We start from the raw sequence: 16,850 nt of genomic DNA, 5'->3' as shown, positions 1-16,850 counted from the left end.
CGTAAGTCATTGCAAAAAGCCTGTGCTAGCTTTCAAAGCCTTATCACAGGCATAGAAGCAAGACACCATCACTTCCATCGATTAACTAAAAGTATAGTGAGTTTGGAGAGAACCATATAGGAGGCTGACTGGTTTGTCAAATAACCATGTCCATCAATAAACTATAACCTTTCCTTGCTCATTTAAGTACACCTCTAGCTTAGAAAAGGAAGTGTGTCAGTAAATTAGATGGAATTATCTTTGTCCCATTCTGGAATCTTCCAAAGAAAGATTGAATGAAAATCCTGAACCCAAGACACAAAAAAAGAATACAATACCAAACCCTGCAGTGAGGTTAGTAGGATACAGGCATCCAGAATACTTGCACTCACCTCACTCCTAGATCTTTTGGGTATTTACAGCACATCAACTAAATCCCTTTCTTCTTGCCTCACACCAAGCTGTGTTTTTCAGCCATTAAAGTTAAGAAGGTTCATATCCCACCTCTTTCCTTTGTATTCCCATGCTAAACTACAGCAGCCTGTATCATGCAACATCCCTGCCATGATCAATCCCCCAACCCAAAAGTTGTTTTTAAATAGTGAAATGATTTACGACATTCTGAGGACACTAAAGCAAGATGGACCTTTAGAACATGAGAAGAAGCTACTCAGGCTAAGGCAGACACAGAAAGAACCCAGTATTTAGGAAACAAACCCAAACAAACTTCTGCCTGTGGCTGGGTCTTTTAAGCAATACTACTACAACATAGCTCATGTTTGAGCTGTAACTGTATAAATATTTGATCAGAGGAACAAGCTTGGGGCTGTGGTGTTTCATCTGTGTTCAGCAAATGCAAACACTGTGCCAATTAAAACAGCAGAGCTGTACATTACCTTTTGTAGGGACTTGTCTTTCCTCTCTGTTGCCAGTGAATCAGGTATCATAGTTGCTCTCTGCATATTCTGTGTTCAAATGCAATAACCTTTGCAACATGTAAAACTGCTGTGGCATCCCCCCATGCAACCACAACTAGTGCTGTTTTGGGGCTGTAGATGATACAAACTGTACTTGACCAGATGACCAAAGATCAGCTATGTGCATATGGAAGGAGAGAATATTATAGATCCATACAGTTAAGATTTTGTAATGTGGGGCTCAGTGCCACAGTGGTTAGACACAGCTCCATACAAAAACAAGAGGACACCATCACCAAAATGAGTTTGGGATACAGTGTACAAACTATTTGTTTGGGTACGATCAGCTGTGTGAGCACAGAGGAAAAGAAGAGCATGGGTACTCTGCCTGTCCTCCAGCTGCTGAGGGAGGCCTTACTTAACAGCGGCCCACTGACCAAAAGATACTAATTTGGCTGCACAGACCGTAACTTGGGAATCACTGCTCAAGGCAGATACAAAACGGAAGGCATAAATGTGAGTGTGTCTCTTGGCATTACTCTCTTATGCAGCAGAGGGACAGGTCTGAAATGGTGCTCTTGCTACTGCAGATGTGATTTAAAAATCTGACAGCTACTAATCATTTATCATTTTCAAAGATTCAAAGTCAAATGAAACAGGACTCATTCCATACCTAAAGTCTACAACAGTGTAGCAATGACTTTAATCACCTCTTATATTCCTGGCACTTGAACTGTTGACAAAAGCCTCAGAAATTATGGAAGAGGAAAATTTCATTTTCTTTCTATCAACCACAGGTAACAGTCTAGCTTCCCTACTGTTTGTGAGCTCTACTTGGACCAATGAAAAGCTTAAAGCTTTACTCAGTTATAAACTGATCATCCAGAAGAATTTGTTTTGTGATTAAGTCAAGGCATACCACAACATGAGGTGTTTAACTTTTCTAAGAACACAAAAGCAGTGAAGATCAAAAACACTTTAAAATGAACTTAAAGGGAAACAAATTTTTATAAGAAGTTTATTTTTCTGCTGTGTGCCCATTATACAAAGTAAGCAGCCAGAGCTGCCATTTTGTCCTTGGGTTTCTTTGGATTGAGTCTTCCTCCAGGCCTCCGGCCTTTACCTCTTCCTCGGCCTTGCCTTTTTCCTTGTCCCCCACGGTGCATGGGGTGCCTCATGGCTGCATGCTTCAGCTCCACCAGATCTTGAAACACGGGATCACAGAACACACAGCCCGAATGCTGGGTCTCACCCCCAGGTAAAGGAGATTTGGCTTTGTTAAAATCGACGTCCACAAGGGCTGCATCGCACAAGTCGCAGGTCTCCGGTGACACTCGGACCTTGTGGGCATTCTCAAAGAAGTGCACAATCACATTGCATTTGTTGCAGGCCATCTTCCACTTGGGACCTGACGTTGAGTCCAGCACCAGAACCCCATTCTCACATTCAACGCACTGCCCAATTCCAAGCATGCTAAGAGAATGCTGGCATGTGGGATGCGTGCATTCATTACAGCCCATTCCTGGTGGAATAAGAGTAAAACCATACCACCAAGAAGCCTTTATATCACTACCCACAGCACCCAGTTTGGAGAAGTGAGACACAGAAGTCAGAGATAGCTTAGTATACTACAGGTTTGCTAAATCACTAAAGAATGGAGCGACTCCCCAGATGCCAACTTGCCTTTTCACAGATTCAGAATATTCCCTTGCTCAAAATTTCTTCTGTAATTGCTTTCAGAATTGCCAGATACTACCACTGTACAGGCAGTTTGGACACATTAGTGATGAAAACTATGTTTTCAATTGAAATGTATGGCTCCTAACTGCCATTTCGTACTTGCCCATACACTATTAGTACAAGACATTTTTAATTAAGAAAAATGGTAATAAAAAAAATGCCATAAAGCTCCTGGTACTCAGCTTCAAAGACTATGTTAAGTAAGTTACCAAACTGCAACTCTGGAAACTAGACTCGGTTACCAAACTGCAACTTTCACCCCTTCTTATATCCTTCAACAGCTTTTGACACACCATCTACCTCAGTATCAAAACACTCAAGACCTGGTCCTAATCTATAGTCCTATCCATAGCAAGCATACTCCAATTTGCAAAGTATCAGAATCCCATTGTCTTTCACTGCAAACCAAGTGTTACAAAGGTCACCTCCTGTGCATGCACATAAATTAATTTCTTTCTTCTTTCATAAAGACAAAAAGAGTATTCAGAAGTGAGTTAACTAATAAATTTTGGTCAGTAAGTTTGACGTGAGTTTTAGATATCTGCAACCTAATTTGAACAACACTTTATACTATGCAACACTGATTAAAAACTACTGTAGAGACTGCATCTAATCTATTTCTATTTCCCTGCATGTTTACAGAATTCCTACCTTTTTTCATGTCCCTGAAGGGAGGATGGTTGTAACAGTATGGACACAGTGGGTAGCTCTTTCCTCTGGATCCAGATGACCACAGCACCAGCTCAAAGTCATCTAGTGGGCAACGCAACTCTTTGTAGAGTTTAATGGTACCATTCTGTGGGAGACTGTAGGTGTCATCACAGTGGGAACAGTGCAGACGACTTGGCTTGGCCTGGAAATAGGGTATAAGTCTCCTGAACAACTGTAATGTCAATAAGGTTTAAAACTTCCAGTAAATCCCAGTGGGGCTGCTCTTTGGTTTGCTCCCCATGGGAAAGCTCCACTGGGTTTTTTGTTTTAGAAATGCCCTCTTGACAACCACATTTCAATCCAAATTCAATAATGGAAAAGGGTTTTCTATTCAATGCCCCCAGCAAGTGAAATTTAAACTCCAAACACAAGGTAAAGTTACCTGAATATACTTCATGAAACGATGGCATTTACCACAGCGGGAAAGAGGTTTACCAGTGGCAGCTAACGGTGAAAAAGACACTTCCATCAGTTCATCCATACCTGTGGAAGAAAGAATCACGCATATGTTAGAATTCTAGTTCTTAAGAGGAAACCTTGCATAAAAATCATCTACAAAACCTGTGAACTGACAGTATTTTATTCACAATGCTTTTTCTGGTTTACAAAGACTTTTAAATACGCAGTGTTTTGCACTGAGCATGCACAAACACATAAGCTTAATTATTTCAGCTGGTCTGAAGTTTTCAATAACTCAAAACTACACATCACAAAATAAATCTAAGTAGAGTTTGGAGCCAGAATTCGGTCCATTTCCTTTTGGAGAGTCACTTAATTTAACTGGAAACTTCCAGTTCTGACGGAACTTTTCAGTAAGCCTAAACCTCTGAAAGCAACCTAATATATAAGTATTTTGTACTAGCATCTTTGCAACAATAAAGTAATTGTAGGGAACTTGACACATAAAAAGTTTTACCTGCAATAGAATCCACAAAATAGTGGAATTTCCTTTTGAAAATGTCAAGGGTGTGCTCCAGGACCTGATGATAATTTGCTTTACCCAGAGCTATTAAGTTGAGCTGCTTCTCCACAGCACTGCGGATTGTAGGAAGAACCAGTTCTGCATCTAACCGAAAACCAGAGACAGAAGCAACAGAAAAACAGCAATGAAAGATCAAAATATGGGCACACGGAACTGTCCATACATAAACTGACATCAGAATAACCAAACAAGTTTTAATTATTATAGTCTTTGGAATTAGTAATATTTAGATGCATCATTTGAGACAGAAATGCTAGTTATACAGGGACAAGAGCCCATACAATACTGAAGGAAAAGAAGGTAAGAGGATGGAAAGGGAAGAGCACTTAACTGACCTATTTTGTAATAACCATGAACCAGAACAATGCCGAGGTTTGTAGGCTTTAGTCTCCGACCACTCTCCACTGTGACGTAGTTTCGCTGGCAAATGTTGTTAATGTGGACTGGAATACTTGCATCAGTTCCTGGTGCACAAAAGAGAACAATATATCCATCCTAAACAAAAAGTCTTTATTGAATTACTCACTTCTGACTTCCCTGGGTTTATGTCAAACTGTAGGGCTCCTGAGGCTGTTTAAAATTCAGGAACCTTTTTATAATAACCCAGGTAAGTGGGTAACTTCTGTCTCTAGTAATTCTTAGGTTCCTTTGTGGTTCTGAGAAGTCTGAAACATATATTTTAACCTTAAGCCTTTTGTCTCTTCCAAGGAATTACTATGAGGAATCATATACTCTCACATACCATTTATTCTGGAAAAACACAGTGGAGTAAAAGACTGTGTGTTTTGACCAGAAACATTTAGGAAAATGAATCAAAAGAAACAGGTCAGACTGAAAAAGAAATGTAGTATTATGGTAAATTGTACAGTAAGATATATAAGGACTACTGGAGACAGCAAAGCTGAAGCAACTTGCAAACACAAGAATCGTTCCTAAGAATGAGGAGATGCATTCTTCCACATAACATCAGTTCTTTCTGACAGAGAAGTGACAAGGATGTGTTATGAAAGGATGCTGCTTTGGCCAGAAACCAGACATAAGGATAAGAAAGGAATGTGGGGGAAGAGACAATCTACCATCTGCTAAGAGGAGCTACGGACATTATGGTTTGAAAGGAGAAAGACATTATTACTGTACCTATTCAAACAAATACTGAAAAGTCATTAACCAACGGAGATAGTTCAGAGCAGCGATTCAAACTCTGCGCTCTTGGTGGATATAATTAAATGTAAGTTAAGCAAGTTCCTACCAATGCCATGCTTTTCCATCAGAGTGATAAGTTCTGCTTCTGTCAGGTAATCAGGAGGACTGGTCTGCTTTTCCAATAATTTTATTTCACCAACTGGAAAAAGATCTCCTTTCTCACAGTGGGGAAGGCTCTCTTCTAATGGGATGCTGTGCCACGGCATAATTTCTGTGAACCCTGGATGCAAAGAAACAAACAAACAAAAAATAATGACAGCTTATCTTTATAACTTTCAAAAGGAAAACATGGCTTCATTATAGAGATCAAAGTTAAGAGGCTATCTGTAATACCACGCAGAAAATATCTGAAACTGGGATTACTGAGGAAATAGAGTATCACAAGACAGTATCTCTCACCACACTGCATCAGATCTATTTTGTGCGTGACTTGAGTCAGGCTGATGTATGGAAAAAAACCTAAACACTTTCCTTAAATGAAAGCACAGTGCCAGAAAGGATGGGAAGAGTTTCTTATAAAAGATATATACATAGTAAGTCACATTAATGTAATAAGGACTATTGGACCAGCTTACCATGAAAAAAATCTCAGTGCTGGTAATACATTCTTTTTACAGAGGCCCAAGAAAAAAAGAAGTAAAATATGCCTTTGTGTAATTTTTCCCCCAAAAGGCATTTGCTGCCTGTAAAAAGACTGGTCTTCATTGGCAAATGTGGCATTAAGTTTTTGAGACTACTACATGAAAAGTAAGACTTTACCTATTGTAACTGAAGTATGAAAATGAAGATAACTATTTGGTCTCTGGTCTTGATAGCTCAAAAAAAATGCTTCGTCTTTATATCTATTCAATGTATTAATGGAAGGAAACAAACCAACCAACCACAAACATATCTGTAGATAACTATTTACTCGCTGGTTAGTCTTACCTGGTGAAGTTACCACTTTTCCAATACATGTAAAGCGTTCAGGGCCAATACTGAAAGAAATGGTGGTTTGTAGGTATTTGCAATCAGCACTGACAGTGGCAATGAAATGCCTGGTTATATACTCATATAGTCGCCATCCATCTCCACCTGAGGAAAAACAACATCTTACCCACAAAACACAACTCCTGCAGCTCTACCTAAAATCTGTTCTAAAAGGTTCAGTTGGCTATGCACTTTTCTTAGCAGTAGTATGTTCCCTAGATCAATTACAGAAAAGCAGAGCAGCTCTGAACTTCACTATCATGAGAAGTTTTACGTTAGGGTAAAGTCTGCTCTCTTCACTTCCTGCCATTCAAATAAATCTATTTTCTATTGAAACTCAGGGATTTTCAAACTGGCTCCTATACCTCTAGGAACTAGTTTGCTCACACAGCATCCCAAAACTGCTGAGTTTGTCTATACCTAATTCTGCTTCTGTCGCAGCTCTCATTGGGGTGATGGGAGGATGGTCTCCTGCATCATGGCCTTTCCTTGGACGATTAATGCCATCTGATAGCAATGCTTTTACCTATGTGGAGGAAGAGACAGAAAACAGGCTGGCTGAAATGGATAACAGCTCTCTCTTAGCAGGTTAAAAAACTTTTCAGATGAAATCCTTAACAATACAACACCCATAAATAAAAGCCACTATAGATACTGTTTCTGAAGACCTATACGAAGTAAGATACATTCTAAAACCAGACTAGAGAATGACCTTAGTACAGGTTTTGCTTTGTGTACTCACAGTTTCTGCCCAGTAAGGATTATTGGCTTGTTGTCTCAAACATCCTTTCAAGTCAAAGTTTTCTGGATAATGGGTAGTTTCTGTTCGAGGGTAGCTAATATAACCCTGAGTATAAAGACGCTCTGCTATTTGCATGGCATGTTGTGGACCCATTCCTAAGATGGAATAGGAGGAAACAAAAATCATCTACACACCACTGCAGTTACAATTTGTTTGCTGCATCTGAAAGTATACCTTATTAAAGCATTTAAATAAACCATAGTTTGTCCTTTCCATCAGGCTTTTGTCACCTTGACGTTACCAAACATTTCATTTTTGATAAGCTTCCTAAACTTGGTCCCTCCCCCAAAATGATGTGTTATAGGGAGAGGAAAGTATAAACTATATTTGATATATCCTTGATTACTTAGTCTGAAAAGCCAAAACATTTTGCTTTAAAACAGTATGAAAATCTGAGCTTTTACACATACCTAAAGCAGCACTGGCCACTCGTAGCATTTCTACCGTGTTCAGAGCCAGTGGTCTCTGCTTCACCTTCTCTTTTTTACTCACAGATTCTACCTAGAAAATAGCATTTTCCCAATAAAAGTTTTGAAGTTTGATAACTGGTAAATGTATAATTTCAATCATGCCTATAAACATGTGGCATTTCTACCATTACCTGTTCGTGTCATAGCTGTGGGTTTTTTTTTTTAACAGTAACCACCAATATTTTTTACTTTAGAAAATCTGACTGGAGTAATTTTACCAAATTCTGAAGTTACAGTCCTAAGGTCTCTTTGTGCTATGGACTACATCAGGCCTATAACTGGGAACACAGCAAGGTTGCTTATTGCTATCTTTACTTCCCATTTACCTCAGCAGCACATACTTTCAGTGCTACAAGGATTTAGTGCTTATTATAAGTAATGGTCCTAACTATAAGAATCCAGATTTTTAAAAGCTTCATGCACTCTTTGAACCTCGATGGCTATAAGCACTTAAATCTAAACATACTGTCAAACAAGTATTGAACAGAGCAGAATGAGAAGTTAATTGGCTGTAAAGACTGTACCATACATGTGATTAAAAATTTAACTATGGGAATACTGCCCTAGAAGTAATTAAATTCTGATTTATACAATATCTCACGGGAAATAAGAGGCCTGCTTGAAGAGATCTGAACAGTATTTCTTAGCAGGTTTAGTAATGAAGACTTCCTATCATGAGTGATGGTAATTTCCAAAGTCAGTATTAAGAAGGGGCTTCTGCTGAGATGGTCACACAAACATAATATGAACTACAGTAAAAAAATCTCTTGCCTTTTATTCTCACTTACACAAATTAATGGAGTAAAAACCAAAATACACTCTTAACAAAAACAAAAAAAACCCAACATGCAGACAATGAAATGTCAAATAATATTTCCTTTATATGAAATATGGTTTGACTGATGCTTACCTTTGCTTCTTTTGACATTTTTGTTATATTCAGGAACATCTGGGCAATCTCACGATCAAACACCCTCACTCTATCCCAATCTAAAGTGAGAGAACTTTCTTTTTCAGGGTTCACCTATTGGATAAAGAAAAAATTATTAATTCCCACCAAGTCTCTTCCTAGAAGTGTGAAAATGCACATTTCCAACAATAACCCAACAAGCAAATTCTAATAATACCTGTACTAGCACACAAATGCTTCACACATGCACTTGTACTCTTTCTTTTTTACAGGGGCTTTTGAGAAGGATGAAGTATGTTGAGTTCTGGGGCCAGGGGAATGATTGGAATTATTCCTGCAGTTAACCAAGATACTATTCTTGGGGTTAGTGCTGAAATGGACAGAAACTCGAAGTTTACAATTTTGAATTAACAAAATCAGTCATTTGTATTAAACTGTAACTAGATCATGCTTTAAACCCCATGTACAAAAATAAATATGAAGCAGCCCACATGAGTACAATACTCCCTGAAAACAGGCACCAAATATTTCCTAGCATGACGCACAAGATGCATCAGAAAAAAGATGACAGCGGACACCAGATTTCATCTTTTTCTATTTTAAAATCTAAAAATGGCTATTTTTTTACCATCCATCCCTTATTTGTTTAAAAAATCCTTGTGATCACATGCAGTAAACCCATGCTGGTTTGCTCTCAGAGCCTGGACAGCAGCAAGGCTATAAAACTGCTATATGCTGCCAAAGTACTCAGAGGAATCAACTGCCAATTAACACAATGAGCATTTTATTTGCTTTAAAAATCCAATACTCAGCAATGCCAATGTTTGTTGGCAGCCTAATTAATTCCTGCATTCAAATTAACAACACAGTCAGTCCAAGGACCCCAGGGAACAAAAGAAAACCATTTTAAGTAGTCTTGTTGGCTGAGCCCAAGCTTAGATGGTTAGCACTGAAGAATTCTTATAAGGAGCAGACAATAACAACTTTAATGCAAAACTGACATCCTGGAATCTGTTCTTGAGAGAGTGGTGACACACGTGTGAACTGAATGAGAACACAGGAGTAAACTGTGGGCATTGTGAATTCTTGTCAGCAGCTACACATTTATGAATGAAGAAAAAAATTAAAATATAAATGCATTTCTTTGGTAAAAATACATGTTCCTCATACAAAAAAAGTACTGTAAAACTTACTTTAGCTTGCAAGACCCAGTATGTCTCAGGCTTAAATGACTGGATTTTGTCATGCCTTTCAACACAGAATCCAAGTGTTGGGGTCTGACACGGCCCAAAGGAGATGAGGGAGCTGTCTAAATTCCCGTATTTCCCCTGAAAATATTTGGTCTGAAACCTAAGACAGGGAAAAAAAACACAAAAACATTAATAGCCTCATTCCCCTGAAATATTTGTGTATAAAATTTTTCAGTTTGGTGCTGGCAATTAGCTACTCTAGTTCCAAGACATATTTAGTGGTGTGCTGGGTTTGGCAGTGCTGGTGTTAATTTTCTTCGCAGTAGCTGGTACAGGGCTGTTTTGGATTTGTGCTGAAAACAGTGTTGATAAATCAGGAATGGTTCAGTCATTGCCGAGCAGTGTTGACACAGAGCCAAGGCCTTTTCTGCTCCTCATCCCACCTCACCAGAGGGCAAGCTGGGGGTGCACAAGGAGCTGGGAGGGGACACAGTCAGAATAGCTGACGCCTACTGACCCAAGGGATATTCAAGACATCAGGCTCAGCAATATAAAGCTGGAGGAAGAAGGAGGAAGAAGGAAGAAGGGAGGGTGACATTTGGAGTTACAGTGTTTCGTCTTCCCAAGTAACCATGATGGAGCTGTGCTTTTCTGGAGATGGCTGCGATGGGAAGTGGAGAATCAACCCCTTGGTTTGTTTTGCTTGCACATGCAGCTTTTGCTTTACCTATTAAACTGTCTTTATCTCAACCCACCAATTTTCTCACTTTTACCGTTCTGATTCTCTCCCCCATCCCATCAGGGTGAAAATGGGGGAGTGACTGGGTGGTGTTTAGCTGCTGGCAGGGGTTAAACCAGAACAGTGGATAGAGCAGTATTCCTGAACATGTCATGAAACTGTCTGTGATCCATGCTGTCACCTTGTAAATGCACAGCCAATTCTAAGATCCAGCTCCTGGCGGGCATCCACTGAAAGAGCTTCATTGCGATTGGGTTCTCCCAGGTGATTCATGGCGTTGCAGATGTCTGTGTCAGTAATGGAACTGAATTTAGCTCTATAAACTGTCCTTTCGCTGCTACGAGGTTTGTTCATAACAGGAAGAACAGCATCGAGAACCTAATGAAGATCAGAAGCATATTTAAGAGTATTTGAAAGATAAGGGCTTAAGACAGTTTTTCTCTCTAAAGAAATAAACTCCACAAAATATTTACTTATACAAAACTACTTTCTTAATTCAGTAAGATGTCATGCCAACACACTAACTGATAAGCAAGAGCAGTATTTGTCTATACACTCAGAAGTGTATTAGGAATTAGCAAAACTCAAGGATTTATTTATCAAATAGCAACTGCTGGAAGTGAAACACTACTCTTAGTTGAGTGCAAAAATATCCACCAGTGCAGCTGCAGCACCTTTTAGTGAATATGTATCGGTTTCTATCTGGGTTTATCCTATGTATTGCCAGAGCCCAGTTATGATACAATGGTATTTAAAGAACCTCAAACAATTACTTGATCAGATGTGCTTCTTTAACACTTTTAACATAGACTTCTGGGAATAGGATGCTAATAAAATATCTTTGCACACCAAAGTTTTATTTCTAAACCTTTCATGTACAGAGTCCAAATTCCTGCAGTAAACCTATGGTTAGAAGTGGCCTCTATGCTCAAAAGTGTCTAATTGCTTAATGAACAAAAGATAGTGGAGATGAAGTTTTATAAGGACAGCAAAATAACTACCTCAGCTGTGAAATACAGATCAATTCTCAAAGCACTGGAATGTTCTAACATTTACAAAACCGTACCTCAGATGAGCAACATCAATTAAATTGATTTATACTCTTTAACTGACATCTAAAGAATTTAAAAGCACACGAGTTTCTCCACCAAGGCCCTCCATGCCTTTAAAACTTAATCACTTAAATTTTTACTGCATATTCATAAAACAATACTGATAGACAAATATATTACGGTGTTATAAGCCTTAAAAATGGAAATCTTACTTCAAAACAGATGTTTTCTCCTTCCTTATCACAATCCAACCACAAGACAATACAATCACAGCCTCTTCCCTCCACCTGTGAGAAAAAAATAGCACAAATTTTCAGCAACTCAAAGACAGACCTATCTCCTCACTAATTGTATACTTTTTGTTTATACTTTAAATGTAGTAGAGATCATTTACTTGGTGCAAAAACGATTGCAAGAATATAGCAGAAGTGACGAGTCTGCAGGTATTTAAACAGTGGTTGAAGAGAGAAGCAAGCTGTGCTTCATGGGATCAGAAGTCTGCCTATGGGATGCTCTTCTTCAGAACCCAAAAAATTCAGCGTAGCTCTACAGCAGTGGAACTCTCCTGAAACTGCCGCAGCTGGTGCATGCAGTCCTGAGCACAGTCCCTTCCCTTTTCTGTGCCTTAATTTCCACATCATTATAAACAAACAAATAAGAGAAACACTTTCCTAGTTCGTAAAGATGCCAGAAAGTCTAAATTTATCTGACAGAAATTAGTTTTACACCACATACATTTGTCTTTCAGAAAGAATATTATTTTGTAGAATAAACCAAGCTACCACTTTCCTCTCAGAGGGGTGCATGTGAAGAATGAACAAGAACCAACACAGCCTTATAGAAGGTATTTGCAAGCTAAGCCTTGCACTTGCTGTTAAGAAGCAAAACATGCATCCAGTGCTTTGAGAAGCAGGATATCAGAAGTTGAAAAACCTCAGAGGGCAATGGCAAGAGTGAATTCAACAAAGATGTCAGACAGTGTGAGAATGAGTAAAATTAATAAAACAGATCTGACCATGACGAAAAGCTGCTTTCTCATGGCAGGATGTAGGAACAGACTCATTTCTTTCTGATGCTAGAAATCTAGTATATTGTACAGCATACTGCCAAACACTGCCCACTTTTGGGAAGCAGGTGAATAACCTACTAAATCCAACATTCAGCAATCTGCAGCACGAGAAGCACTACATTCAGACAGCCTGTCTGCCTCAGCAGGAGGAAGATATGTAAAAAATGTTTCTTTAAAACATCTGTTTTAAATAAACATTGGAGGGTAATGCCAGAGGACTCTCGTTTAGGAGGCATTACCTGTCTCTCCTGTTAGATGGCATTATTCTCCAACAGAAAACTATCTGTTGTGAAGACAGACTCAATTTTTCACTCTAGAACAGAGCAAACTGACCCAGGGCTGGAAGAGGGTTATAATCCTGGTTCTTACATAAAGCTAGCTAACTTGTAAGAATTGTTTTTGGAAAGCAAGGCAAACTCATAATTTCAAAATTACTAATAATTATTATTGGTTTCCAGAACCACAAAAGAATTTCCCTTCTTTTTCTTGATAGGGTAAAAATTGATGACATTTCTTTGTATCTAGAGGAAGAAAAAGAACAATGAATCCTTGAAGACAGACAAGAGGTAACAGACAAAATGTACAAGATGTATCCTCTTAGGACAAGAGATAACGGCCTCAAACTGCGCCAGGGGAGGTTTATATTGGATATCAGGAAAAACTTATTCACTGAGAGGGTGATCAAGCATTGGAACAGGCTGCCCAAGGCAATGGTGGGATCACCGTCCCTGGAAGTGTTCAAAAACCATGTAGATAAGGCCCTTTTAGTGACATCGTGTAGTGGTGCACGGGACAGTCCTTGATGATCATAAAGGTCTTCTCTAACCTATTTGATTCTATGATTCTATGAAATATGCTCCAGATTACATAAGGAAAAAAAATGCCAAGACAAGTTTACTGTCAAACACTACAGCTAAGAAAGAATACCTGTAAAAATTTCACCATGGTCAGTTTGGGATTAGCTTCTTTCTTTTCTGTGGGAGCTTTGCTAAAAAGTTCTGCTGGATCCACTTTGTCCCAGCTGTTATATTTTCCTGAAAAGCAAAAGTATTTGAAGCAGAGCTCTAAATATATATTAAAAAGCAACAACACAACAAACAAACAACAAATAACATTACCTTGCAAAACACTTGGCTTTCAAAAATTGTACTGGAAATTTCTCTACCCTAACAACCCTTGCTCTATTTTCTACCAATGACCCCCTTAGATTTCTATTGAATTGGAACTATAATTTTAAAATGTGACATACAAAGAGGGGGTGAAAAAAAGAAGGAATATTACATGCCTTTCAGAAATGAGCTATTAAAACACCTTCTTTTGTACAACCAGCTGATCAGGCCAAAAGAAGCGAGCTATTTTTCCCTATCTCCACAGTCCATGCATAATGTGCACACTGCAGTCTGTTTTACTGTTCACTACTTTTATAGCCCATTATGTCTCAGCCATAAAGCACCTGTGTCACTTTCTCCTATCAATGCATTTGTTCATTTCCATTTCTCTGAAGTAACCCTTAGTAATATTGCTTAGCAATTAGACAGAACCATACCTCCTCAAAGCAATGTGCAAATAACTTAAATTCAGTCCTCACAAAACTTGTGAGATAATCCTCAGTAGAGGAAATAGAGTAGTCACATGACCAGCCAACATTTCAAAGCAAGTTAGTGACAGGATTCTTTGTACATAAACCTTACCAGATCTCCATTTTGTAGTAATATACTACAATGCTTCAAAGAATATCCTTTTAGATTCTGCATTCTTTAATCATCATGCATCTGAAGTACTACAACATTTACCCAGGTAAGCAAATTGAGCCTCATCTCCCCTCATGTTCCAGGGGCGGAATTCAGACACAGAAAAGACATGTTGCAGGACCTAGAAGTCAGCCAGAAAACTAAAACCAAACATCAAGGCCTGCTGACCAGTCTTCTCATTCTCAATTTCTCTGTTTTTGTCATCCTCCTCATCTTTCTACTTTACTGAAAATTCTTCCTGAATCATTTCCACAATCAGTATTTTCCTATTACAAGTCCCTGACAGCTCTACAACCGTATCACTTAACAAGTCTTATGAACAAATACCTATGAAATCCAGAGTCATGACGTGACCACAAACAGATGTCATCTTGAAATGGGCACTCTGTCCTACAAATGATCCAGTATATTCATGCACAGAGCATGCACCATTCAGCCCCTTGCGAGAGGACATGTTTCCTGTGAAAATAACACCACAAACATCAACAAGATTAAAAAAATCAAACTATAGACACGTTATTTCCTAAGAAATTACATCCCCCCCCTTAGGCCTCATAGCTAGGATCTTCCTCATCACAAAATTCTACTCATTGATAAAGTTTTTACTTCAGTTAATTATTACTTTAGAAAGCATACTTCATTTTCATTTTAAACTATTCATTATCTCCTCCACCCTTCCCTTACCACCAGGAAATCCTTATAGAAATATACCAAGTTCTCTACACCAGTACAGTTATAATCAACTCATTCTAATTTTTATAAAATGTTATAAAACTGTTTATCAAATATTTACTATAGCTTCAAAAATCTCTGAACAGCAACTTGTGGCTTGACTGGTGTTTCCTACAAACCTTATACACTAACACATGCTACAGTTACATAAAACATCAAACCCAGCCTCCTTTATTCTTGAACTGAACAGGCATCAGCATGTGAACAGCATGTGAAGGGCAATTGAGCTCTTTCACAAACTGCACCCTGTCCCTCCCAGGTACCAAGTATCTGACCAGGTGTTTCTCAACCTCACTTCACCTACAGCAAAATCTGGTAACCTTCGGCCATGCAGTCTGCCTGTAGGCAACCAAGGGGTATCTCCTCGGCGGGACTGTGCGCTCCACTCTGCCACTGGCACAAGGCCTGACCCCGCGGGCTTTCCTTCCTACCTCTCGAGAGGATCTTGGCGATGGACTGCGCCAGAGAAGGCTTCTCTGCCACCATCAGAACAGTCTTCATTTTCAGCTCAGACACAAAATGCGCGGCGCTTAACGGTGCAGGGAGGTGTTAGTGCCGACCGCGGCTCGCAGCTCACTACCGAGAGCCAGTCCCCAGCCTGAACAGAGCACAGAACAGGTTTACCGCAAACACACTGCCAGGGAGGCTAACGCGGAAGCAATGAGACTTCGCCCTCCCCTCGGAGCTCCGCAGCCCCCGCTGATCGGACCATGAGAAGCCCACCGGGCAGAGCGGCGGAACCGCCTCAGCCTGAGGTGCCCCGCCCGCCCGCGCTGTCCCGTCCCGGTGCTCAGTGCGGGGTGAGGGAGCCGCCCGGCGCGCTGAGGGGAGGCCGGGAGCAGCCCCGCTCCGGCTCCGGCCCCAGACCGCTCCACACCTCAGCAGGCAGCCATGGCCCGCTTGCACTGCCGGGTCACGGAAGCGGAAGGCGCGGCGAACACACATTCCCTTGCAGCCTCTTGCTCAGCACCCCCTGGCGGCCGGGAGGAGCGGCGGGAGTGCGTCCGTCCGGCTGGCCGGTTTATTGCAGGGACTTGAACAGAGCCAAGGCTCGCAGCAGGATCGGGGGGCAGATGTGGAACCGAAAGCAGGAACACCAGGAATGCGCACCGCCACCGCTCCCTTCCCAAAGCCCACGCACAGCGCTCTGTCACCGGCAGCACCAGGCCTGTTTCACAGCCGCTGCCTCCCATCACACTGGCTGTGCATGGATTCCTCCCCTCACTTTGAATTTATCTGCAAAGATGTACACAAAACAGATGCCAAGCTTCTCTAAAAGGGTCCATGCACATGAATCATACCTGCTTTATTCAAGCAGCTGAAGCCAATGCACCTGTGCACAGTCCGTGATTATGTTTCTAGTTTCCATAGGCTAAAAACGCCACAGATAGTCGCTGCCACTAACAGCATCTATTTCAGTGCAGAGAAATTTGTTCTGTGAGCATTAGGAGCACCCAGTTCCCCTGCACCTAGATGAGGTAATGGAAATAACATTGATTTTGTAACGATTCTTGGGAAAAAATGCGTTTGTTTTTTTTTTTTTTTTTGCACATTACGTTTTAGAGGAATGATGGTTTCTTACTCAGACAGCAAAGGAATAAAGGGAAAGGAGAGAGGGAGGGAAGGCCCAGGCA

The 16,850-nt window shown here is 40.2% G+C and overlaps 1 protein-coding gene across 1 annotated transcript; it reads right to left on the bottom strand.

Annotated features, from left to right (window-relative positions):
• Positions 1-1,880: 1,880 nt before the first annotated feature.
• Positions 1,881-16,093, bottom strand: TOP3B (DNA topoisomerase III beta). Its single transcript, XM_034068480.1, has 17 exons — positions 15,648-16,093; positions 14,812-14,943; positions 13,661-13,767; positions 11,877-11,951; positions 10,794-10,990; positions 9,877-10,033; positions 8,684-8,797; positions 7,714-7,804; positions 7,244-7,398; positions 6,922-7,027; positions 6,460-6,606; positions 5,579-5,752; positions 4,665-4,793; positions 4,264-4,413; positions 3,730-3,830; positions 3,288-3,489; positions 1,881-2,418 (listed from the first exon to the last, which is right to left on the bottom strand). The coding sequence occupies exons 1-17, from the start codon at positions 15,715-15,717 to the stop codon at positions 1,937-1,939; spliced, it is 2,589 nt and encodes an 862-aa protein (XP_033924371.1). The 5' UTR covers positions 15,718-16,093; the 3' UTR covers positions 1,881-1,936.
• Positions 16,094-16,850: the final 757 nt, after the last annotated feature.

This window comes from Melopsittacus undulatus, chromosome 12, assembly GCF_012275295.1.
Source record: "Melopsittacus undulatus isolate bMelUnd1 chromosome 12, bMelUnd1.mat.Z, whole genome shotgun sequence".
Classification (NCBI taxonomy): Eukaryota; Metazoa; Chordata; class Aves; order Psittaciformes; family Psittaculidae; genus Melopsittacus; species Melopsittacus undulatus.
The sequence above is the reverse complement of the archived record's forward strand: the minus strand, read 5'-3'. Positions and strand labels throughout refer to the sequence as shown.

Coding starts and splice junctions, on each gene's coding strand:
- TOP3B (XM_034068480.1), bottom strand. CDS start 15,717: ATGAAGACTGTTCTGATGGTGGCAGAGAAGCCTTCTCTGGCGCAGTCC. Junction 4,794..5,578: donor GATGGAAAAGCATGGCATTG/GTAGGAACTTGC, acceptor TTTGTGCACCAG/GAACTGATGCAAGTATTCCA. Junction 3,831..4,263: donor TTTTGTGGATTCTATTGCAG/GTAAAACTTTTT, acceptor TTTCTTCCACAG/GTATGGATGAACTGATGGAA.